At 35.4% G+C, this 22,798-nt stretch overlaps 2 protein-coding genes, 1 long non-coding RNA gene and 1 pseudogene across 4 annotated transcripts; 1 reads left to right on the top strand and 3 right to left on the bottom strand.

Annotated features, from left to right (window-relative positions):
* On the bottom strand, positions 1,479-3,194 carry LOC104758032. Of its 2 annotated transcripts, none has more exons than XR_762609.2 (4): positions 2,930-3,194; positions 2,663-2,717; positions 1,957-2,040; positions 1,479-1,614 (listed from the first exon to the last, which is right to left on the bottom strand). It is a non-coding gene; the product is annotated as an uncharacterized LOC104758032 (long non-coding RNA). The 2 variants fall into 2 exon arrangements; XR_762610.2 differs by lacking the exon at positions 1,479-1,614 and adding an exon at positions 1,621-1,784.
* On the top strand, positions 3,385-5,437 carry LOC104758031 (annotated as a pseudogene).
* LOC104758030 (DUF21 domain-containing protein At1g47330-like) lies at positions 8,205-11,260 on the bottom strand. The gene is made up of 11 exons (XM_010480835.2): positions 10,897-11,260; positions 10,709-10,785; positions 10,540-10,623; positions 10,348-10,461; positions 10,172-10,258; positions 9,913-10,052; positions 9,726-9,813; positions 9,426-9,499; positions 9,111-9,328; positions 8,809-9,029; positions 8,205-8,737 (listed from the first exon to the last, which is right to left on the bottom strand). The coding sequence occupies exons 1-11, from the start codon at positions 11,072-11,074 to the stop codon at positions 8,426-8,428; spliced, it is 1,593 nt and encodes a 530-aa protein (XP_010479137.1). The 5' UTR covers positions 11,075-11,260; the 3' UTR covers positions 8,205-8,425.
* LOC104758029 (defensin-like protein 289) lies at positions 21,847-22,377 on the bottom strand. The gene is made up of 2 exons (XM_010480834.2): positions 22,263-22,377; positions 21,847-22,168 (listed from the first exon to the last, which is right to left on the bottom strand). The coding sequence occupies exons 1-2, from the start codon at positions 22,312-22,314 to the stop codon at positions 21,912-21,914; spliced, it is 309 nt and encodes a 102-aa protein (XP_010479136.1). The 5' UTR covers positions 22,315-22,377; the 3' UTR covers positions 21,847-21,911.

Raw genomic sequence — 22,798 nt, 5'->3', positions numbered from 1 at the left:
TTAAATACAATAAATATTGAAAATTTTAAAAGTTTTTATTTACTCAAATAAAACATCCAATTAAACCGAATAAATTTTTTAATTTTGGATGCTTGATAAATTAAACTTTCATGCTCATTCGTAGTTGGAAGCATATTAGTCCTTATTTATAATGGTTCTGAAACATTTTCTAAAACTTTCTAGCGTATGTTGAACTTTGTACATTTTTTTTCCATAGATTAATTTTTTCCTTTTTTAAATATCATAATTTAGAAAACTATTGTATTTTTCAAAAATGTTAAATAATAAAGTGACTAATCCTTATTGGTTGTTCAAAATCGTATCTATCTTAACATTTTTGAAGTACATTTTTGTGTCATCCTCTCTTATCTTTGTATCCAAACAAGTCCCAACTAAATTTTCTACAATCCTTACAACCAAACACAATCTATCTACCTAATTTAAAGCAATATATTATATTAAAATAGAATTCTCCTTTCACTTATATTTAATCTTATATTTAATTATTTGAATTACTATTTAATACATAGAGTTAATAAAATTTTAGATTTTTTTCAGCATATGATGTGATTTGAATTTTTATAAACGGATATCTATTTTAAAAATTGTTTAGGATTTTGTAACCAAACAAGTATTTCCAGATATATATTATTTTACATTTGAGTTATTTTAATATATAATGAATATTTACAATTAAAAATTAAAATAACACGCAAGGAAATTATATTGTGCGAATGATTTGGATCAATATGAATATAAATTTAATTAGCTTTAATTTAGTGTTACACAGATAATTTATCATTTCATTATTTTGCTAACATTATCAATATTAGAATATTAGATATATTAAATTGAGTAATTTATGATAATGTAGAGAACAAATTATTTTGCGGTAAATTGGGAGTTAAATCCTATAATTAACAGTCAAATACAATTATATAATCTTATACTAAACAAAACTAACACATAAATATAACTTAAATTTTGATCTATTTGTTAAAAAAATTTGACTGTTAATTTCTTCAGAATGCACGGGTTATTGATTTATAAAACAAACAAAAAAATAAAAGAAATGGACCCGTGGTGTACCATGGGATAAATCCTAGTGTTAAGATACGATGGGAACCAAATCGAAATTCCATAAATAACATTTATGTTAGCTAAAATATAAAAAATTAAAATTGTGATTTCTAATAGCACCATGTTATAAATAATTTTATTGTTATGTAGATATTCATTATTGGCCCGTTAGTATAAAGCATAAAGCCTAAACCTAAGGGCATCCCCATTGGGAGGTTTTAATTTTGAGCCTCTTATGTACTATTTGAATTTTTAATGAATATATTATGTACTGTTTTAAAAATAAGAACTTTTGATCTCCTAATTAAAATTATCCCCTCCAATGGTGGGATATAATTTTGAGTCTCTTATTTTTTTAAAATATAATTTTTTGAAATTAAAAGTTTTACATGATGAAAAATGTGTTAAACAAAGAAATGCAGTCTGCCTTGAAACAAAAATGAAAACATGCCAAAATTGTCGAAAACAAAACAATGTCAGATCAATTTTCAGGATAACCATTAGAAGCAGCTTAGCCTATCTTGGTTTGCATATCTGCACAATTCAAAAGCCACACACCATTGAATCAGAAAAATAGAATTTCCTCATGAACTCTTTATTTAAAGAGATGAACATAGGAAAAAAAAGCAGCAGCAATTCACATCTAATCCATACTGAAAGCAGCTAATCTCTGAAATGTTTAGCCTTTGTAGTTAGCATTATCACTATCGACATGTAGATGAATAGCAAAAAGGAAAAAACCATGATCAGATAAGAAAGCAGATTGCGGCATTTAAATACTACATCTACAAATAAGAACAAGAGCAGTAAGTTGCAAATATGGACACGAAACAACAACAAAGGTGATGCTTGGATTGATGAGATTATGTGTAGTACCTCACAGAGAGACTTAACATAACTGGAGATGCTTGGCCTCACGTTCAGATGGCTTGCAAGTTTCTGTCCCAGAGATCGATCAGACTGAAAGATAGATTAAAATTGTTAGTTTTGCTCAAACTAAAGATAACGAAAGCAGAGATTTCACTAAGTTTGTGGTTTGTTATTCCTTGTTTGACAGAGAACAGAGAGTCCAAACCTGAAACTCATTCAACTTTAATTCAAAGTTACAGAGTAACCAGATTATATATAGTGTTTGGAGTAACCAGATTATATAGAGTATAAGCATATGGAGATTCCATCTCAACAGCTAAACTAAGAAAGCAAACAAATCAATGACACCAATAGAGATTAAAATTCATTCTTTAGCTTATTCACCTTGTAGAATTTGGAATTGAAATATTTCATTTACCATACCATGCTTTTTTTTTTCTTTCTGTAAGTCACAACCAACAAATACAGAAAATACACTTGTACAGATCTATTCACTATTGTAGTCTTTAAAAAGCACAATCTAAATCAACAATGGATACTATCTATGTCTTCAGAATCAAAACAGAGAATGCTAATAAGTTCTGTTTCAATCAATTCTACATGCACAATCATAAGTTCATGACACATAAACGTCAGATTCACCAATGCAACCAAACAGAAATGAGATCACCAAGCAGCTGAACATCAGCTAAAAGCTTTGTTGGAGGACAACCTGCGGATGCAAAAGCTTTACCAGAAAATTCCACTCTCTGCAACTCTTTTTTCATCTGCAAAATTTTGTCAATTGCAGCAATAAGAGACCTCACTGAGTTGGATAATCTCTAATGATAACCTCTACATTGACAAAACATGAAACTCACAGAAAATAGTAGAGCTTTATCAATCCAAAATCACAAACTTCTATCAATCCAAAACCAAACCAAATTCTAATCTAATCACCAAATCGAGAACCAAAAGCAATAGATCTAGAGGGTTATACCATGTTAGGGTTGAACTCCTTCATCTGCTGAAGTTTCTTCAACTTCAACTTAAGCTTCTCATGCTCAGCGTCTCTGGTCTCAAGCTCATCCCCCTTTGTTCTCAGATTACATGCATCGCCGGAGGTCACAAGAAACTGAATCACTCAAACCGAGCTTTCAATCGATTTTTCAGAGATATCTCTTCTGATTTTTCAATATCTTCGTAGACAAAGAGAGAGAGAGGAGAAAGAGAAAATAGTCGAGAGTTTTTTTGGCCAACAAATAATTGACACATACAGTCTCTTATTCTCAAATCCGGTATACTAAATAAGAGAGCCTCTTAATTATTTTTCTTATTTCTGATTTATTTTTTTCCTTTTTTTGAGTTACATACCCTCTTAATCCGGTATACTAATATTCTATTTTTATATAAATGTTGTATCCAGGATGAATAAGAGAGAACTTTTCCCCTCAAACTCTTGTTTCTATTTTCCTTTTATTTTCACGGCCGCTTTCCACAATTTTTTTCTTACGCTTGTCACGATATATCAATTAGGGAGTGGTCAAACCCTGAGAGATTCGATACACGCAGGTGAAATATTAAGCTCGCCGAGATAGCAGTATACATCCTCCCCCGCCGTTCGTTTCGTCGGTGAGTTTTAACTTTAAAATAGTCTTAAAAAATCAGTCTTCATCCTCTAGATTTATTTGGTGAAAGAAAACTTATTTTCAGTTATTGTCTCTCTATTTTAATTGGTAGCTAGGGTTTCTCTAGTTCTTCATATAAGAATTAACATATATATATCTCTTGTGTTTTCGATCAGCAAAACAAAGCAATCATGGTTTCAGATTCCATCCCGACTGATCTCGTCCTCGAGATATTATTGAGATTGCCTGCAAAGTCAGTCGCGAGGTTTCATTGCGTGTTATATTTCTCGTCCATATTTCACAGAGTTGTTCCTGACCAGATCCTCGGCTCAGCCGCGTCTCATATTCGCCATTGAAAAAGATGGTCTGTGGAGCATCTTCTCGTTGCCTCACCATCAAAGTTTATGTGAGAAGTCTGTATTGTCTTCTCTTGTAGTAACAGCCGAATTTCATATGAAGTTCCCTCAAGACGATAAGCGGATCTGTTCTCGTGAAGACCGACAATTTTCTTGTGGCTATGCCGGTGGTTTGATATATTTCTATGGTATGTGGACCAAAGAACAAGATTATTACAGAGAAGTGCCTGTGATGTTTAACCCTAAAACCGGAAGGTATGCAGCCTTACCTTACCTGTATAGGTACAGAAGGACGTATAGCTTTTTGGGATTTGATCCCATTGACAAGCAATACAAGGTATTGTTCATGTCTTGCCCATATTGTTCTGATCACAATAAAATTCTGACACCAGGAACTGGAGAAATGAGTTGGAGAAGGATTAGAAAATGTGCCGTAACACGTGGGGTTATGCATCAATGGGGTTGTGTATTACTTAGGTGACACGTCCGAGGAGTTACTTGAATTTGTGATAGTTTGCTTTGACGTTAGGTCTGAGAAATTCGACTTTATTTACCCATAAGGCTATTGTGAATTGATTAACTATATAGGAAAGTTAGGTTTGGTTTATTATGATGACTACGCTGATGACGTCGTTGAGTTGCGTTTGTGGGTTCTAGAGGATGCCGAGAAACGGGAATGGTCAAAATATGCCTACACCTTTGAGGGATGATAAGTTCTTGGATCATTACGTGTCCATCGTTGCGGTGACTGCTACGGGTGAAATCGTTTTGTCGATGGCTGATTATAAATCTAAACAACCGTTTTATGTTTTCTACTTCAATCCTGAAAGGAACATTCTTCGGCGTGTTGAAATCCAAGGTTTTGGAGATTACCATGATGACGCAGTCAACAATCCTAGTAGAGTCCACGTCTTTGTAGACGACGTCTTTTTAAAGGATTGTAGTAGACTCTACGCCTATGCAGACAATATAGAAGATCTTAATGTTAATGATTCAAAGCTACTCAAGTCAAAACTCTACGAAGCTATTTATCCGAAGATAGAAGAATTTGTAGAATCAGAATCATCAGACGAAGAATACAATTCTGATGGAAATAGGGTTCTAAAAAACAGGTTCAGCCTTTTGGGTTCCTCTTTTTCTGTTGGAGAATCACTTCCTTTAGATGGAGAGTCAGTTGATTCAGATGGGTCTGACAGTGAGTCTGGATTGATGCATCATATGAATCCCTCCGAGCAAAGACTGTTGCGTGAAAGTCAGAGACATTCGAGGAAAAGGTAACCGTGGCCGTGGAAATCGTGGCCGCGGCAACCGTGGACGTGGCTAGGTTTCCTCCATGATCGATGAACTAAGAAGAATACATAACATCATCAATTAATAATATTCACCACGAGTTTGCTGTGTCTTGTATGGGTTATAGGTCTTGCCAAAGACGCTCTCGATTGTGTGATGAGAAACAATAATGCAACATCGATTTTTTTTCTTTTGGTAAAAGATTGACCCATTTCTTTACGTACAAAGAATCTATTGATCTCTGTTAAAATATTGATTTCTCATATTTTAAGGAAGACAAAGAACTAACTAAATATAATTTTTTTTATTTAACTGAAACTTGTTATTTTATAGCATGAAAAAAAAAAATTTTATTTAACCCAAACATTGAGTTGTGTCTTGCGACTTACTCTCGAATGAAACATCACAAACAGAAAATCAAAACTTAGGGGGTTATTGGTTTGGGATTTAAGAAAAAATTTAATGACTTTAAAAGTTATGTAAAATATGTTGTTATTCAATCAAGACTTTTCAAAACTCTTTTAAAATTTTGTGTTATTAGTTGTGCATTTATAAAAAGTTATCTAAAAACTTCATAAATCTAGTGTTATTGGATTAAGAGTTTTATCAAATCATTAAAAGTTTTATGTTATTCAAGTAAAACAAAAGAATTTTGGATTGTTGATGAATTAAACTATTCTGTTATTGGTTTAGGATTCTATATTATTTTCTTCATAAAAAAAGTCATGTAAACACTGTCATCAAATAGAGAGATTGTGAGAATCATAGTCCATAACTTTTTGGGAGGTGGAGAAGAAGAGCCACGTTTGACGACGTTGCAAATTCCCAATCATCTTCCATCATATCTCCAAAAACTTCTGACAATAGAGAGACGAGGAGAGAGCAATGAAACAAAACAAAAACTTTTGAAATAGAGAGAAGAGCATGTGCATCCTCATGAGAAACAGAGGTCAATGTATATTGTATTCATCTCTATCTCTATCTCTCTTTCTTCTCTATGTGTGTGCATGTTTGTTTACGTCACGCTCCGAGTATATTAAAAGGATCATGACACCCTTTTTTGTATCATCGTCACTTCTGTAACAAGAAGTGGGAAACAGAGCAAAACCTCCAAGCAAATCCTCCTCCGAATCTCTTTCTCTCTTTGTTTTTATATTTTTTTTTACTCTCTTTTTTGACAAAAGCGTTGAATAATCAAGAGAATATTGTGCAATATTTTTTGAGAAAGTTTGCAAGATTTTACGAAAGATTTTACAAGATTAGGAAAAACAAATCTGCAAGATTTTAAAAAACTTCTAAACAATCTCTTAGAATCCTTCAATTTATACTTTCTATGATTTTATATAAAGTCATTAAAATTCTCATTCAATCCCAAACCAATAAGCCCCCCTTAATCTCAAACACCAAAAACTTAACCAAAGAAAAGGAGTCTTTTAAATAAGTCATCTTATAACAACATTTAACTAAGATACCACAATGTTTGGGTGGACTCTTACTCTTCAAGTTTGGGTAGATCATTCGTTGTTTACTATATTACTTACTAACACACAATTCTTTGTTCCTTAGAGTTAATATCGAAGCCAACCATATTGACTCTTCTACTTCAAATAGTGATATTCATATTACCAACACATGCTTTTTACTTCTTTGTTTTCCTGGTTGAAATGTATGCTCTTTTCATGGTACCCTAGAAACATGTTAGTTGCCTTTATATATATATTAACAATCTTGGGTCCTTGGTAATAATTTCATTCGTTATCAAGAATATGACGTAAATGAAATATATATATCTATAGATATATATAACATATAAAACGAGATGAACCGACTCGTCAAAGATATGAAATATATTGGAATGCTTAAAAAATATATTTGAGATAAACTCGATCTTTTCATCATCACTCACGCGTTCGCGGGCAGTCTAGGTGAGCTCGTACTTGCCGCCATCTCCATCGTCATCGTTGGCTTCACCTATGGTACATACTGAATAGTGTTATAATGTTTAACTGAATTAAAATTGTTCCCACTATTTTCTTTTTCATTGGTGATTACGACGATAATATTTTTTTCATATGCATTAATTTATTTTATTTGAGAGCGGTTTTTATAATTTGTTCTTTGAGCATAACATTCACTTTGAAAGCTAATGAGTGAACGTTTAATTTCTTACAATTACCACAAAGTGCTTGCAATTACGGGTGGAGTGACACTAGTAGTTCACATTACTTGTGTGTTGGTTTTTTGTGAACGGTCAAAAAAATTTCAGTTGGTTTTGTCAAGAACGGTCAAGTGTCATAAAGAAAAAAAGTTAGGCTAGGCAATTAAGATTCAAACACCCGATTACTATGATTTTTATCCATTCAAAAAAGTCAGATCACCGTGGTATATCTGGTCAGGTAGTTCTCAGTTTGGCGCTAGGCCAACTTAACAGTATTATGTGCCACGAGCAGTGCCGGCTCAAGGTTTTTAGGGGCCCTTGGGCAAATTTTTTTTTTGTTTGAATAAAAGATCAAAAAAAATTTTTTGAATCTCTGTTATATGTTAAAAAAATATGGATTTCATTTTGATAATATATAAACACTTGATAAGATTATAAAAATTTATTTGCGTTCTAAGTTGGAGTCAGTTGAGATAATTATGGAAAATAAAGAGTTTTTTTGGTTATTGACTCGTAAAAATATATTTTAATGAACTATTTTTGTGTTACAAATTTTGTTTTTGTCTTTTTTATCTTACATTATTTTTTTGATCCCTTTATCTTGCATTATTATTTTTTTTGCCCCTTTATCTTGCATTTTTTTTGTGCCCCTTAATCTTACATTATTTGTCTCCTTAATCTATGAACTCAGAGCGGTCGCACTGCTGGTCCCAAGGCCGGCACTGGCCACGAGTCTATGTAAGTAAATTCAAATACTGTGTGGAACATAAATTTTGTTCATTTTATTCAAATATCTTCCGTGAAATTTACATCAAACTAATTTCCCATACAACGAAAAGTGTCTATGGCTCCGAATAGTATACTCTATACGGACCAAAGCTGATAGATCCGAAAGCGCAATTTTTGTACAAGGTATTTTGGTAACCCATTCGGAGTCCTTATCTCAAAGACCAAAACTTTACCAAAGAAATATGTAGTGTTAATTAAATAAGTAAAGCTGCTTCAGCTTCAACCTTTTTTCTTTCTTTAAAATCATGTAACTATATATCCTCACTCATATAAACTTAAGAAAGACTTGAATCTGAAGGCTTTGTTGTAGGACTCGAACCTGAAGGCTTTGTTGTAGGACTAGAATCTGAAGGCTTCGTTGTAGTACTTGAATCTGAAAGCTTTGTTGTAGGTCTTGAATCTGAAAGCTTTGTTGTTGGACTCGAATCTGGTGTGGCCAAATGGGATGTTTGGTTCGGACTCGTAGAGCCCGATGACGATTGCGTGATTGAGGTTACGCTTGGTAGATTCTCCTGAGAAGCATGCATGTTCACTCTGATCCTATTGTGGATGTTCACATACTCATCGGTTTCGTCAAGGATCTCTTCCTGAAATCAGAGCAAACACATTTAGCCACATTTAAACATAAGGCAGATGCTTATGATTCAGATTCAGTTACCTGAAGAAGCTCTTCGATAACGTCCTCCATGGTGATAACTCCTACAACTTCTTCATTGGTAGGGAAATCAGGTATGGGGGTATTCTCAATATCCAAAATGCAGAACGAACAGCCTCTATGTCGCTTCTTAGCTGGAGCAGCCAATAAACTCGTTTTCCCCTGCTGCTCCTCACCGTTCTCGCTCTTGCCGGATTTTGCATCTCCAGTTTCAATTTTGAATACTGAATTCCAAACAAACATTAAGCAGACATGTGTTTTCATGTTTATCTATGGAAACTAGCTAAGTCATGCCAACATCGTACCTTCCTTCTCTGATACCTCAAACTGAGCTTTCGGTTTCCTACAACTGTCCTTGAAAAGTTCATCTTTTGTTTTCTTGTTTTTTCTGCGCTCAATACCATTTTCGCTTGTTTCGGGAGATTGCTCCTGCTCGTCAAGATCCTTGTAGACAACTGCTATGTGACTGTGACCCTTCTGGAACTCGTTTAGGATATCGTACAGTGGCATTGTCTCAGAGACACTGTACACAAAGAAAAAATGCAAATAGAACTGTGTCAAGAAAGATCCTGGCCGTAAACTATGTCAAGAATAGTCAAACATTAGAGAGTCTCATTTACCGCGGAATTTTTCTCATGGACATTTTTCTAAGAGGAACTTCTTTTCTAGCATCAACTGCCAAGAGATTTTTAACCTGTACAAGCATAACGAGACATTACAATCTGTGAATGAGAAGGTCATACTCTTTATATGTAAACTACTCTTTAATATCTGGAAACTCCTCTCTTGTTAAAACTAGGCTACACATTGGCTTAAATAATTAAATTTAAGCTCGACAATACAGTTTACTTCGAATACCAAACATACAGAAACACCAACTATGCAGAAATAATAGAGTGAGAAATATGAAAGGCAAGTACCAGAATGAGCCCAATTATATGTGTGGGGTTTCTGAAGTAAACTGGAACTCTGCTATGACCAACTGACATTATTGTATTCAAGGTTTCCCTGTATTGTAAATGACAGCAAATTATAAGTCCAAAATATCCAAGCGTATATCTAGAAGGGAAGATAAAAGGAAACAAAAAAAGATAAAGGAAAACCCACAAATTAAGATTGGTATCAAGATCAAGGGAAAAAGCATTCGATATGGGAGTCATTGCATCTTTTGCCGTCTTTTCAGTTAATTCAAGTGCACCTGTGATGATAGAAGTCTCATCGTTTGTTAGATCTCCACCTTTCCCAGCCTAATAAAGGAAGAATTACGTACAAGTATAAGTCAGGAAGGTTGGCTATAGGATGATACGGTTCATCCACATTCCTAGAACTATTGAGTCATTCACATATACCTAAGTTAGCTGCATACCTCATTTCCATGGAAAGTCACAAATGTCTTCAACTCAGCTCTACGTAAAAGAACACCATGTCCCTTACCCAACATCCAATCAAGAACCTGAAGCAACAATTTCCATCAGATTTAGCCGAGCATTTTTAATTAAAGCCAGAAAAGTAGTTACACAAATTCTAGTGGCTATAGCTAACCTTGCTGATTGGATACGAAATGGGGAAGAATAGAATAAGAAGAACACGGACAAAAGGAGCCATTATCGCTCCAACCTTGAGCCCATATCGAGTGCAAACTGCTTGTGGCATGATCTGCAGATACTCTACTATGATCACACAATTTGTACAAATGAAAAAGAAACGAAACATCGGTAGAAACAGATGTGAAACCTCTCCAAACACCAGTATAAGAGTCACTGATAGAAGAATTGCAATCCATGGAGGCACAATTTTATCCAAAAATATCGGCAGAGCCTACAATCAAAAACGTAAAACAGAGATCATCATCATCATCATAACCATATATACAAACAAGTCTCTCCATGGAATCTCTTATTACCTCCATAGCCATAGAGTTTCCGATCAAAAGAGTACAGAGCAAAAGATGCTGATTCTTCACAACTGGGAATATCTTACCTAAACAAAACCAATTCACAACTTCTCAAATCATAAATTCTACGAAACAGAGACCTCATTTTTTTTTTCCAATTCCAAATGAAACAAAAATTTGAGTTCCAAATCTCTAACCGGCGTTGATTCGATCTTGAGGACGACCAGATTTGATGAGAACTTCGAGGTCGACTAAACCAAGAGACATGAGACCAAGCGTTAAACCAGCCATCAACCCAGCGAACGCTACAAGAGATATGATAATCACGACGTAGAACCAGAACGTGGTTCCACAGCACGGAAGATCCGACGCCATAGTTTTAAGCTACCGGAACCGGAGGCAGGCAGGAGTCTGATAAAAAAAAATTTGTTTGTTCCGGCGACAAAATTGAGAATTGTGTTTGGGGAGAATTAGGCAAAAGAGCTGATTTTAGTTAGTGTGACTCTTTGGTGGTAGAGTAGTGCGCATCCGAATCAGACGCAATGAAACGTTTTTGTTCTTTTAGTTTTAAGCTTTCCTTTTTGGGTATTTATTTAACATTGTTTTTAAGATCGTGACCGGATTAATCTCCGGTCGAATTTTACCAAATCTGGTGGACCACCTTAATATATACAGTACAAATATATATATATATTTTCTTTTTTAAAGCGTGTAAATATCATTTAAAATGAAAAATAGGAATTACATGTAGGTTACCTAAAGTTTAGTTTCTTGGCAAAAAAAGAGTAAAAAACAAGGAAGCAAACGAGTGATGCAAAACAATCATCAAATGAGCCAACGGATCAAAAGGTTGCGAAACTTCTGACGATGCTGTCTAGCATGGATTGAATTTAAAACTTCTCAGACTATGGATTTGAAGATGGTAGCTGGAGGAATTTGATGTGAGTTATGCAGCATGTTGTTCCTCTGTTTCCAAGTTGAATAGATGATCGACTGGGCAACTAACTTCCGAAGAGTATATGACGCAGATTCCGAATTTCCACTAATCCAGGAAAGAAGATCTTCCTATTGGTGGAACATAACTGTGTTTAACCTTAACCGAGTGAAAGCCATATTCCAAATAACTTTAGTGAAAGCGCAAGAGAGGAAGAGATGGTCCCTGGTCTCAATCTGAGAAGAGCATAAACAGTAAATATGGCTGACTTGCAGACCCCAGGATTGGAGCCTCGACCTTGTGGGGAGTCTATCCAGTTGAGCGACCCACATGTGGAAAGCGTTACGCGGTGTTGCACCTTTGAACCAAACTAATGGTGCCCAATTTTTCTCCTCCTCCTTTAGTCGAATGCTTTGCCAAGTCCTCGAAGAGGAGAACCTATCACAGTCAACATTATCTACACACCAACTAAACCAGTCTTGTTGAAAACGGTTTAGTGGTAAGTTGATTGAGGTGAAAAAAATATGGAGGTTTAGTGCATGGTCGGAACGAGGTGCCGGCAGGAGCCAAGAGCTCGAATCAGTGGCAGCAGAGACCGTTGAGGTAACTGGGATTCGTAGGATTTTGGGACCAGTCTCACCAAGGTAAGTGATGAGTGGGCCAAACGGAGTCCAGTTATCCATCCAGAAGCTGGTTTGAAGGCCATTACCTAGTTTACACTTCAAGAACTTCCTAGCGAGAGGCCTTAGCCTTAGGAGACATTTCCATTGCCACGAGTCATTGACTGATTTTGTAGCATTCCAGAACTTAAAACTGAAGTTGCTTGCCGAGCTGTGAAGGTAATGTGATTTTTGCCAAGCAACCCACAGAGAACCACTTGCTGTGAATAATAGCCAGATGAGTTTTAGATTTAGCGCAGTTTTACTATTCAGTAAATCTCCTTATGCCAAGACCACCTTCTGTTTTGGGCAGACAGACCTTTGACCAGGAGACCTTTGCCTTATGATAATTCTCAATCCCTCCAGACCATAAGAATCGAGAACAAAGCGATTCGATTTCACGGATGCAACCTCTGGGGAGCTTAAAGTCGACATCCAAAAAACCATTGTACCAGTAATCACCGACGCTATCAGTTGTAATCTCCCAACGAAAGACAAGGATTTGACAGCCCACATAGTAAATCTTTTCTTCACCTTCTCAACAAGAGGAGCATACTCAATGAGTTTCAACTTTCTACTCATCAGTGGCAGCCCCAGATAACGGATAGGCAAGGAGCCCTAAGGCACTACAACAAATATGTTTATTCTTATCACGAGAAAAACGCTATCATAGGCCTATGATAGCATTTTCATCGACGCTATATTATGGTACTGTTATTATATGTACCGTACATACGATAGCGTGAGTTTAGTATGCTATGTTATAGTTTTATAACATAGCTCATATAAACTGCTGTATTATCACGATTAAATTTTTTAAAAAATTTAAACAATATTTGATTTTTCGTGCTATGTTATACATCTCTTAGATAGCTGTTGCAAAATGCTGTTTTATCTTTAATAATTAGTCAAATTATGTGCTATGTTATGTTCTTATATCATAACGTTTTTTTAAAAGCTACGATAGATGATTAAAACATAGCATTATTCAAATGTCAAATATTCTATTACATGTACTTTTATAACATTTTCTGATATGTGATTATAGTACACATACCCAGTTTTATAAAATGTCATATATTGACCATTAATTAATCATAAGTTCATATCCAAAATACATAAGAAAAGTCTTAAGAACAAAATAAACCATCAGGTACTTAACATTACACAATAAAACTTCAATAAAACCTCCAGTTTAAGACATAATGACCTTGTTCTCTGGCCAAGCAATGCAAGAGCTAAGTGCATCTTCTAAAATCTCAATTTCATCTGATGGCCTCCAAACTTTTACATTGCTCACCTTCACAATATCTATCCATACTTTAACTGCATTAGAACCCAAGGGAGTGTGGTGAACCTTATGTGTTGGCTCATTTGTTGCCCATCGTCCTTCAGCCACAACCCTGTTCTTTCCAGTTAATTCCATCAACTTGCACTTCTTATTCTCCTTGGAAATAACTTTAGTAATGCGCTGCCATGTTTACAATATAAACCATCAGTCATCATAATTAACAAAAAAACTTCATAATATATGAAAACACTTACTGGAGACTTCCTGAGAGAAGACTGTGATGGTAAAGTATTCTTTATTGGAGACTTTGGACCTGTTGCATCATCAATAGGAGATTCAGAGCCAGATGCAGATTTAGAAGACGTAGCTGCAGAATTAGACACTGATGCAGCCTTTGAAGCTGTTGCTGAATACTTAGAAGCTGTGTCGGCAGACTTGGCCTTTGATGCAGACCTAGAAGCTTCTGGTATATCAGTTGGAGATGAGGTATTTTGAAAATCAACTCTACTCAGGGGCCACGATACAAAAGCCATCAAACAGTCCTCAAGATATGACATTTCAGCTGTAGGTCTCCATAGTGATATATCAGGCTGCTTTACTGAATCCACAAATACTTTAACTGCTTTTGGTCCAAGAGGAAGTCCATTAACCAATGCACTTGGTTCTTGTGTCTCCCAACGCCCTTCAGCAACAATTACTTCACCCTTAGACAAATCCAATAGTTTACATTTGTTTGCTTGTAGACCCTGTCAAACACAATCAGTAAACAAATCCAGTATGAATGTTATTGACAAATAACAACAATCAGTAAACAAATCCAGTAAACAAATAACAAATTACCATTGGGGCGATGTCTTCTATTTGGATGTCGTTGTCTAGAAGTTTACACTTATCAGCTGGCCATGCGATTATATGTCCAACAGCTTCTTTCATAATACAGATCTTTTGTGCAGGTCTCAATAGAAATGCATCTGGTTTATATGCAGCTTCAACTAACACTTTGAGATCCATAGGGCCTAGACGACAGTCATTCACTATGTCATCAGGATCAGAAGAAAGAATACGACCCTCACCAACATTTTCATTTGTCGTCTCAGTCCAATCAAGAAACACACACTTAGGATGTCCTCTTCTGTTTACACTCTGCAAAAATTTTATGAGAAAATAAGAGTTATAAACGTAAATAAGGAGAATCACTTAGCTGATATGAAAAAAATTAAGAATCTGTTACTCTTGCAGCTGAGTTTTCACCCATTTCAGCTTCTGGTCTCTGTAACATAAACAAAAATAAAGTCAATTTATAATACTCTAACTGGTTGATGAATATTTTAAAACTCTTAAAGTATCTAACCTGATTTTTGATTCTGACAATTTCACTTTCCAAGGCATTGACCTGTTTTACTAATTTTACTTGCATCTCTTCCATATCAGCCATACACTTGTTCTTCACTTGTAAACAAGCTAATTTGGTCTTGCTCATGCCTCTACCCATTACCCTCAGCCTACCAGGATTGTCACGTCCTAAAAGCTTGGCGAGGTGATCTTCATCTGGATTTGTTGAAAATGTTGGAGCATCACTTCCAACAATTTCAGCTGCTTTTTGCTGTAAAACATGAAGACAATGTCAGGTTAGCAGCAATTCGTATCACCAACAATTTCAAACATGAACACTAATTCAACAACTCTATTCAGACTTACAATCATCTCAGCTGCATTCGTATCTACTGGTGTACCATCTTTTTTGGTTCCAGACTTGATCCAAACCTTCATTCTTGTCACGCTGGAAGGATCTCCACTTTCAGCTTTCTGTTCCAAAAACAAAATTTCAGTAACAGTACAACAATCTACCAGCACTAGGTAGTAAATAACATAAATAGAAAATATATGCTTGCCATTTCTTCTGTTAGTCTGACAATCCCTTTACGGCTAGTGGTGTGAGGTATCTGTTTCTTTCTTTTTGCTTTATTTTCATCACTCACAACCTAACAATGAAACTTGTTAATTACTAATCACCAATCAAGTACTAAACTTTTATAATAACAAGTAATTACCTTAAATGCAGCACTCGTTTCGAGTTTGACAAATTTTTGCCACTCAACAGGATTAATATTTGTTGGTCTCAAATTCATCCTCTCTTGGTTATTTGCAGCCAAATTAATAGCTTTCACTGTGACTGACTTGTGTGCTCTCCACAGATTTCCCATCTGGTGAATCACAGATACCCTTTGCCAATCTTCATCAAGCTCAAACCTTGCCTGCATTCGCTTACACTCGCACAATAATTATGAAAGTAAATATGTTCAATTGACAAACTTTTTAAAACGAAAAAAACTAATTGTTACCTGAACAGATTTCCACACAACTGTTTTGAGATCTTGACTCACTTTCTTCCAGGTAGCAATGTTGATTGGGATGTGTTCCCGCATCAACGTACCTACATATGATGCCAACTTAACTGACCCTGGACCAATAGCGTCTCCCATTAGATTGTAATCAACTTTCATTCTTTCATTTGGATCCTTAGCTAGGTTTTTCATCTTTGTTGGTCCTCGTTTTCTTTTATGCTTAGCAGGCTGGTCATGTCCTTCATTCAATTCAACCTCTCCTTCTGGCTCGTCTGTACTGGGTCCATCTTTATCAGTCACTATAGCTGGTTGTTGTTTAGTTGGTGGTTCTTCTGAATTATGCACCTCTTCCTCCACACGATGTTCTGTTGCTACAGGTTGGGCCTCCATAGTACAAATATACTCAACATCATCATCTTTAGACTTTCTCTTTCTTTTTTCTCCTGTCTTCTTCGTTCCTGCAGCCTTCTTTTTAGCTCGACCCATTTTAATTCACCTGCATAAAAGGAAAAATTAATTACTTATAACTTGACGATTATAAAGAGAATGAATACAAAATCTATAGCATCCAACAAACATCAACAAACATCAACCAAAATCTATAGCTTCATAATATGCATAGATAAGACACATAGATAAATGATTCAAGAAGCTACATTTGGCACATATATGCCTTCACAATCAGATCTAGCATATTCAGCTTCATCCATTTCAGTATCCATGTCAACATCTACTGGCAATGGACCAATTATATCTGCATTTCCATCCTGTACATCTTCTTTACTATATCTTCTTGAAGCACCTCTCATAACAACAGACCAACTTGATCCCTCTTCAGTTGAATAAAATACTTGCTTTGCTTGAGATGCTAGAATAAATGGATCCTTTTGAAAGCTTACTTGGCTCTGATTCAAGTTAACAAGTGTAAACCCATCTTCCACTTTAACTCCATTACCTCTTACTGCCCAGTCACATCTAAACATAGGCACATAAAACACATTGTAGTCCAGCAATATGATGTCAACATTCTTTTCTATGTGCATTACATCCAAATTATGCCGTACTGGTAGATCCTAAAATATAGAAATAAATTTCATAAGAATCTCAACTCAATCATATATTAGTTTATGAAATCTAAAAATAAGTAATCATACCTTCCAAGGCAGATTAAAGAAGATTGATCTTTTCTTCCATCTTGACAACTCATCCTCATCTACTTCTACTTCCTCATCTTCTTCGGATTCACTGGATACATCATCACTATCATAGATTGGTTCTTTATAGACAGTTCTCTTTCTCTTCATCCCAGATTTTTTCACATTCCCAAAATCATTTTTGAAGTTTTTCAGATTTTGATAAACTTCATGACCAGTTAAAATTCTTGCCTTTCTCCTATGTTCAGCTTTTCCATCAAACCAAGTTTTTTTTTCCCTATATCTGTGTGTTGGAGCCAAAACTTTTCTATGACACATATAGACATGCTTCCTGCTAAACTTCAACCACATACTATCTGTATTTTTCCCACACATAGGACAGCCCATTTTTCCCTTAACTTTACATCCAGCAAGGTTTCCATACGCGGGAAAATCACTAATAGTCCAGAGAAGCATTGCCTTCAGAGTAAATGTACTTTTACTAAAGGCATCATATGTTACCTCTCCATTCTTCCACAGATGATTCAAATCCTCAATAAGGGGTTCTAAGTAGACATCAATATTGTTACCTGGTTGTTGTGGACCAGGAATCAATAATGTCAACATTATATTCTCCTTCTTCATACAAAGGTGAGGAGGCAAATTGTAGTTTACCAATAGCACAGGCCAGCAACTATAATTACTATTCTTCATGTTGAATGGATTAAATCCATTTGTGGACAGCCCAAGCCTGATGTTCCTTTCTTCAGCTGCAAACGAAGGATACTTATCATTCATCTGATCCCATGTAACAGAATCTACCGGATGACGAAGTTTTCCATCTGTGCTCTTGTTAGTGAAATGCCACCGTAAGTCCTTGGCCATATCCTCTGATCTGAACATTCTCTTCAGCCTTGGTATAATTGGAAAATATCTTAATACTTTCTGTGGGACACCTTTCTTTACCTCACCAGTGTGCTTATTAATTTTCCACCTTGAAGCATTACATTTGGGACAATTTTCAAGCTTCTTGAACTTCTTTCTGAAGAGGCAGCAATCATTAACACATGCGTGGATCTTTTCATATCCCATATGAAAGCTCTTTAAAAATTTCTTCACATCATACAATGATGTGTGAAGGACATTATCATCTGGCAACATGCTTGGCAATGTCTGAAGCAAATCGTTGAAGCTCTTGTCCTACCAGCCATTATGTGTCTTAATCCTAAACAAAATGACAATAGCCGATAACTTGCTGTGATTTGAACAATTTGGGTATAGTGGTGTTTCAGCATCCAATATCTTTGCAAGGAACTCATCTTCTCGTTGGTCCTCACACTCTGCAATCTCACTTAAGTCACCCACCAGATTCTCACCTAATTCACCTCTACAAGCCAACTCTTCATCCAAAAATTCAGCAGCTTTATATAACTCAAAAACTTCCTCATTCCACTAATTTGGTTTGGCTTGAACCTCCTCCACCGACTTCACATCTCCATGATGATACCAATCACTGTGCAGCTTGTATGCCTCATCCATCCCTCTTCTTACAAGATGATCAACCACAACACTGTCTAACTGTCGTACTACATTACGACAGTCTTTACAAGGACATATTATCATGTCTATGTCAAATAAAGTCGCAGCATCCCTTACAAATTTCCAAGCACCTCTTTCATATTCAGGATCAGCTCTTCAATAGAGAAATAAAAAAGAAAGAAAATAGAAACTCTTAAAGTATACAAACCCTATCTGAAACCTAATTATAAAATATTTATATATATATATAACCTTACCTGCTTAGATGCACCTATGCTTTGTCCAACATTATATGTTATAATATTAATTTTAACCTTTATAACAATAATGCAATCAATAAGAAACAGAAAATAGAGATACATATTACATATCACATATGTTATAATAGAGATAAATCAATAATCTTCCAATCAAAGACCGTAAGCAACAATTTAGACAATTTCTTGTATTCAAACCATAAGCAACACTAAAAGAGTATTTCATATCATTGTTATACGAATATTAACAAGCTAAAAGAACAATATTAACAAGCTAATATCATTGTTAAACGAAAGAGACTTAAAGGACAGAACATTGCAATCACCAAAAGTTGGAAAAATTGGTTAATGATACTAACCTGTTGCAATCACCAGAAATGAGAAGCTTCAGTTCCCCAACATTGCAATCACCAACACTAGGAAAACAAAAGCACAAATTAACTCTCTAATCGAATCGTTAATGAAGGCAATCAACAACACTAGCAAAAAATTCTCATATCCAAAACCGAAAATTCTCAAATCCGAAACCCAAATTGCAATCACCAACAGTAGCTAAAAATTCTCAAATCCGAAACCTAAATTGGAGTGAAATCGTTTATGAAGGCAAAAAATCCCAAATCCGAAACCTAAATTTGAGTCAAATCGTTTATGAAGGCAAATCTGACCTAAACTTATCGAAATCACACATAAGCTGTTCGAAATCACAAATAATCGAAAAAGATAACGAAATTAGGAGAAGAATTTAGAAGATTCGACCTCTCAATTGCGATGGATATGGAGATTTAGGGCTTCTCAAGAACGGCGAAATTGGGGCTTTTCACAAACGGCGATAATGTTGGAGATTTGATAGAGATTTCAGATAAGAAATTAGAAGAAGAAGAAGAAATCGAGCTGGTGTAGCGAGCTTAGGTTGTAACGAGAGAGAGAGAGAGAGTGTCTCGAGATTTTGGTTTTTTTTTTTGGTCGTCTAATTGTATTTCACTAAGTATTGGCGGACTAAGTCACTTTTGTTTCCCGCTCTATAATTTTCCTATCATAGCGTTTATAAGATGCTATTATAAAGTAACCGTAAAAAAATCTCATCTTTCATAGCAGTGACGGAAAATGAGCTATCTCCATTTGCTATCAATGTGCATATTTGTTGTAGTGAGGGAAACCGTATTGCGTTATTGCTAAGGATTCAGTGTCATTCACCCCTGCCAAAAATAATTCTGTCTTTCCTCGGTTCATGACCAGACCTGACCATCCCCCAAAGTCGTCTAAAGTCTCATTGATTCCATGAAGTGACGAGCTTCCTCCATCAAAAAATATCATAACATCATCCGCAAACATCAAGTGGGAGATGCCTAGTTCCTCTGTTTTAGGGTGATAAAAGATATAGCCAAAGTCGTACCGTGAGTGAAGCAACTTAGAGAAGACTTTCATTGCTAGCACAAACAAGTAAGGGGACAGCGGGTCACCCTGTCTGAGCCCTCTTTTGCTTCGAAAGAAACCCCTCATAACTCCATTAACCGAAACTGAGAAAGAGGGTGTGGTGATACATCCGGTGATCCAAGCAATGAAGATATCCGGTATATGCAGGCCTCTCAAAGTTGCTAGAACGAAGTCCCACCTGATAGAGTCAAAAGCTTTGCGCAGATCGACTTTAAGCATTCTCCTTGGGTCAATATTAGTCTTGTGATAGCCGTGCACAATCTCTGTTGCAAGGAGTACATTTTCGGAGAGGTTTCTACCAGAGATAAAAGCAGACTGAGAGGGAGAGATGATACCAGGTAGAAGCTGCTTTAGCCTATTTGCCAAAAGTTTAGATATAACCTTGTAGAGCGTGTTTAGGCTGGAGATAGGTCTGAACTCAGAGGGTGAGAAAGCATTGCACACCTTTGGAATCAAAACCAGGGTGGTGGCATTCCACTGCTTGAGTAGTTTACCTGAGGAAAAAAACTCTTTAATTGCAGAGGTGACCTCACCACATACAATGTTCCAGCATCTGATGAAGAACTCTGCTGGGTATCCATCAGGCCCACTCGACTTGTGCAATGGGATGGAGCAAAAAGCATCCTTGATCTCTGTATTTGTGAATGAAGCTATAAGCATGTTTTGGTTGTCTAGGTTGCAACGGTACAAATATGGGAATTTAATATAAATAGAATTTCAACAGATCCATTTTTAATTCCACAACTATTATTTTAATAAATAAATTTTAAACTAAAAACTCTTAGGAAATTTAATCCTCTGTTAGCAAATTCCACCAAACGTTTATACTCTATCCTGAGAAACATGCATGCATGTTGACACTTATCCGGTTGTAGATGTTCACAAAAAACCCCCCAAATTCGCGAAAAATCCTAGAGCGAAAAACCTTAGAGATTGAAAACCCAAAGTCGAAGCAGCTTAGATTCCTTAGGGAAGACATCGTTAATGTCGATTGTCGTTCTAGATGCAGAATTTGGAGGAGATTTCGATGAAGAAGCCATTGACAGAGATGAATTTCACATCGACCAGTTGGTCAACGAGTTCGTCGACGAACCACCGGTCCGCCATGATGTGTATCCGGAGAGTGATACTGAAGAAAACGGTGATGGAGAAGAGCCAGTTCATACACATATCAGGCGCGGTGATGGGTGATAATGGATAATAAAATCGAGGTAATGGATCGAAATCGGGTTTGTTTTGGTATAATCAAGTTTATAATTGTATCTTTGAAACTGGGTTATAAACATCAAAATATAATTAATATTTTGGATATATTCTTATATTTTGGGTAATCACTCGATTCTTGGTTTTTGTATAAGTTCAGTCTGGTTTTCAAGATTAAGAANNTTTTTTTTTTTTTAAAAAAAAAAAAAAAAAAAATTGGATTGTTATTTGATCGGTTTTGGGTTTTTTTGAGAGTTGGTTCTGGTTGGATTTTAGATGATAATTGAGTAATATTTTATTTATAATATCATTATTTATGAATTATAATATTTTATTTATAATATTATTATTTTATGGTGTAAACACCTACACCATCTAAAATTTTCATATATTATGATTACGTATTGCAAGGCTTTCTCAAACAGCAATACAAGTACATTCTCCAGTAACACAAGCATAATAATAATCTTTAGGGCATGGATGAGTAGAAGGACAATCACTATCCTTCTTGCATCGCTTATTGGTTGGCTCAATCTCGACTGTTGGGTGCGGACAATGGCACTTTCTGTCAATACATTTCGCATCTTCTTCTGAACATTGCACCACACACTCTTTTGTTGTCTTGCATGATATATCATCGGCCTGCACTCCAATGATATTCGCCAACAATGTACCTATTAATTGCAAACACATACCGTATTTAATATTTTATTCGGTTTTATAGATCGACTAATCAAAATATTAGGGATTATATGTAGAGAAGCTAACATGAGAGACAAAGAACAAAAATGATGAAGATTGTTGTTTTCGATGCCGCCATGTCTTTTGTGTGAACGTTTTTTGATATGAGGATGAGTTTATGGTTTAGAGTTTAAAAAAAACGTTTTTGATATCTTCACATGGTGCCATGGTGGTTTGATGCTTATATATTATATCATGAAGCATGAAAATGGCAGTTTAGTTAATGCATAGTCTTGACTTTTACAAATAAGATTTACTCTAATAGATGATATTTGCTAAGGAAAAAAACTAGGAGGAAATTATGTTCCCATATTTTTTACTATTTAAAAGTAATATTTATTTTTTATTTTTGGTAGGAGGATTTAAAAGTAATATTTTATATAACTCCTTTTTTATTCCTAGATATTTTAAAGTAATCTTTTTTTGGTATGAAGATTAAAAGTAATATTGATGTAATTCCTTTTTATTCCTAGATCTTTTACTATTTTAAAATATATTTAAATATGAGATCCACATTAAACATCCTCTTCATTTGGAATATTATGAAAAATACACTAAAACCT

The sequence above is a fragment of the Camelina sativa genome, chromosome 17 (genome assembly GCF_000633955.1).
Source record: "Camelina sativa cultivar DH55 chromosome 17, Cs, whole genome shotgun sequence".
Classification (NCBI taxonomy): domain Eukaryota; kingdom Viridiplantae; phylum Streptophyta; class Magnoliopsida; order Brassicales; family Brassicaceae; genus Camelina; species Camelina sativa.
The sequence above is the reverse complement of the archived record's forward strand: the minus strand, read 5'-3'. Positions and strand labels throughout refer to the sequence as shown.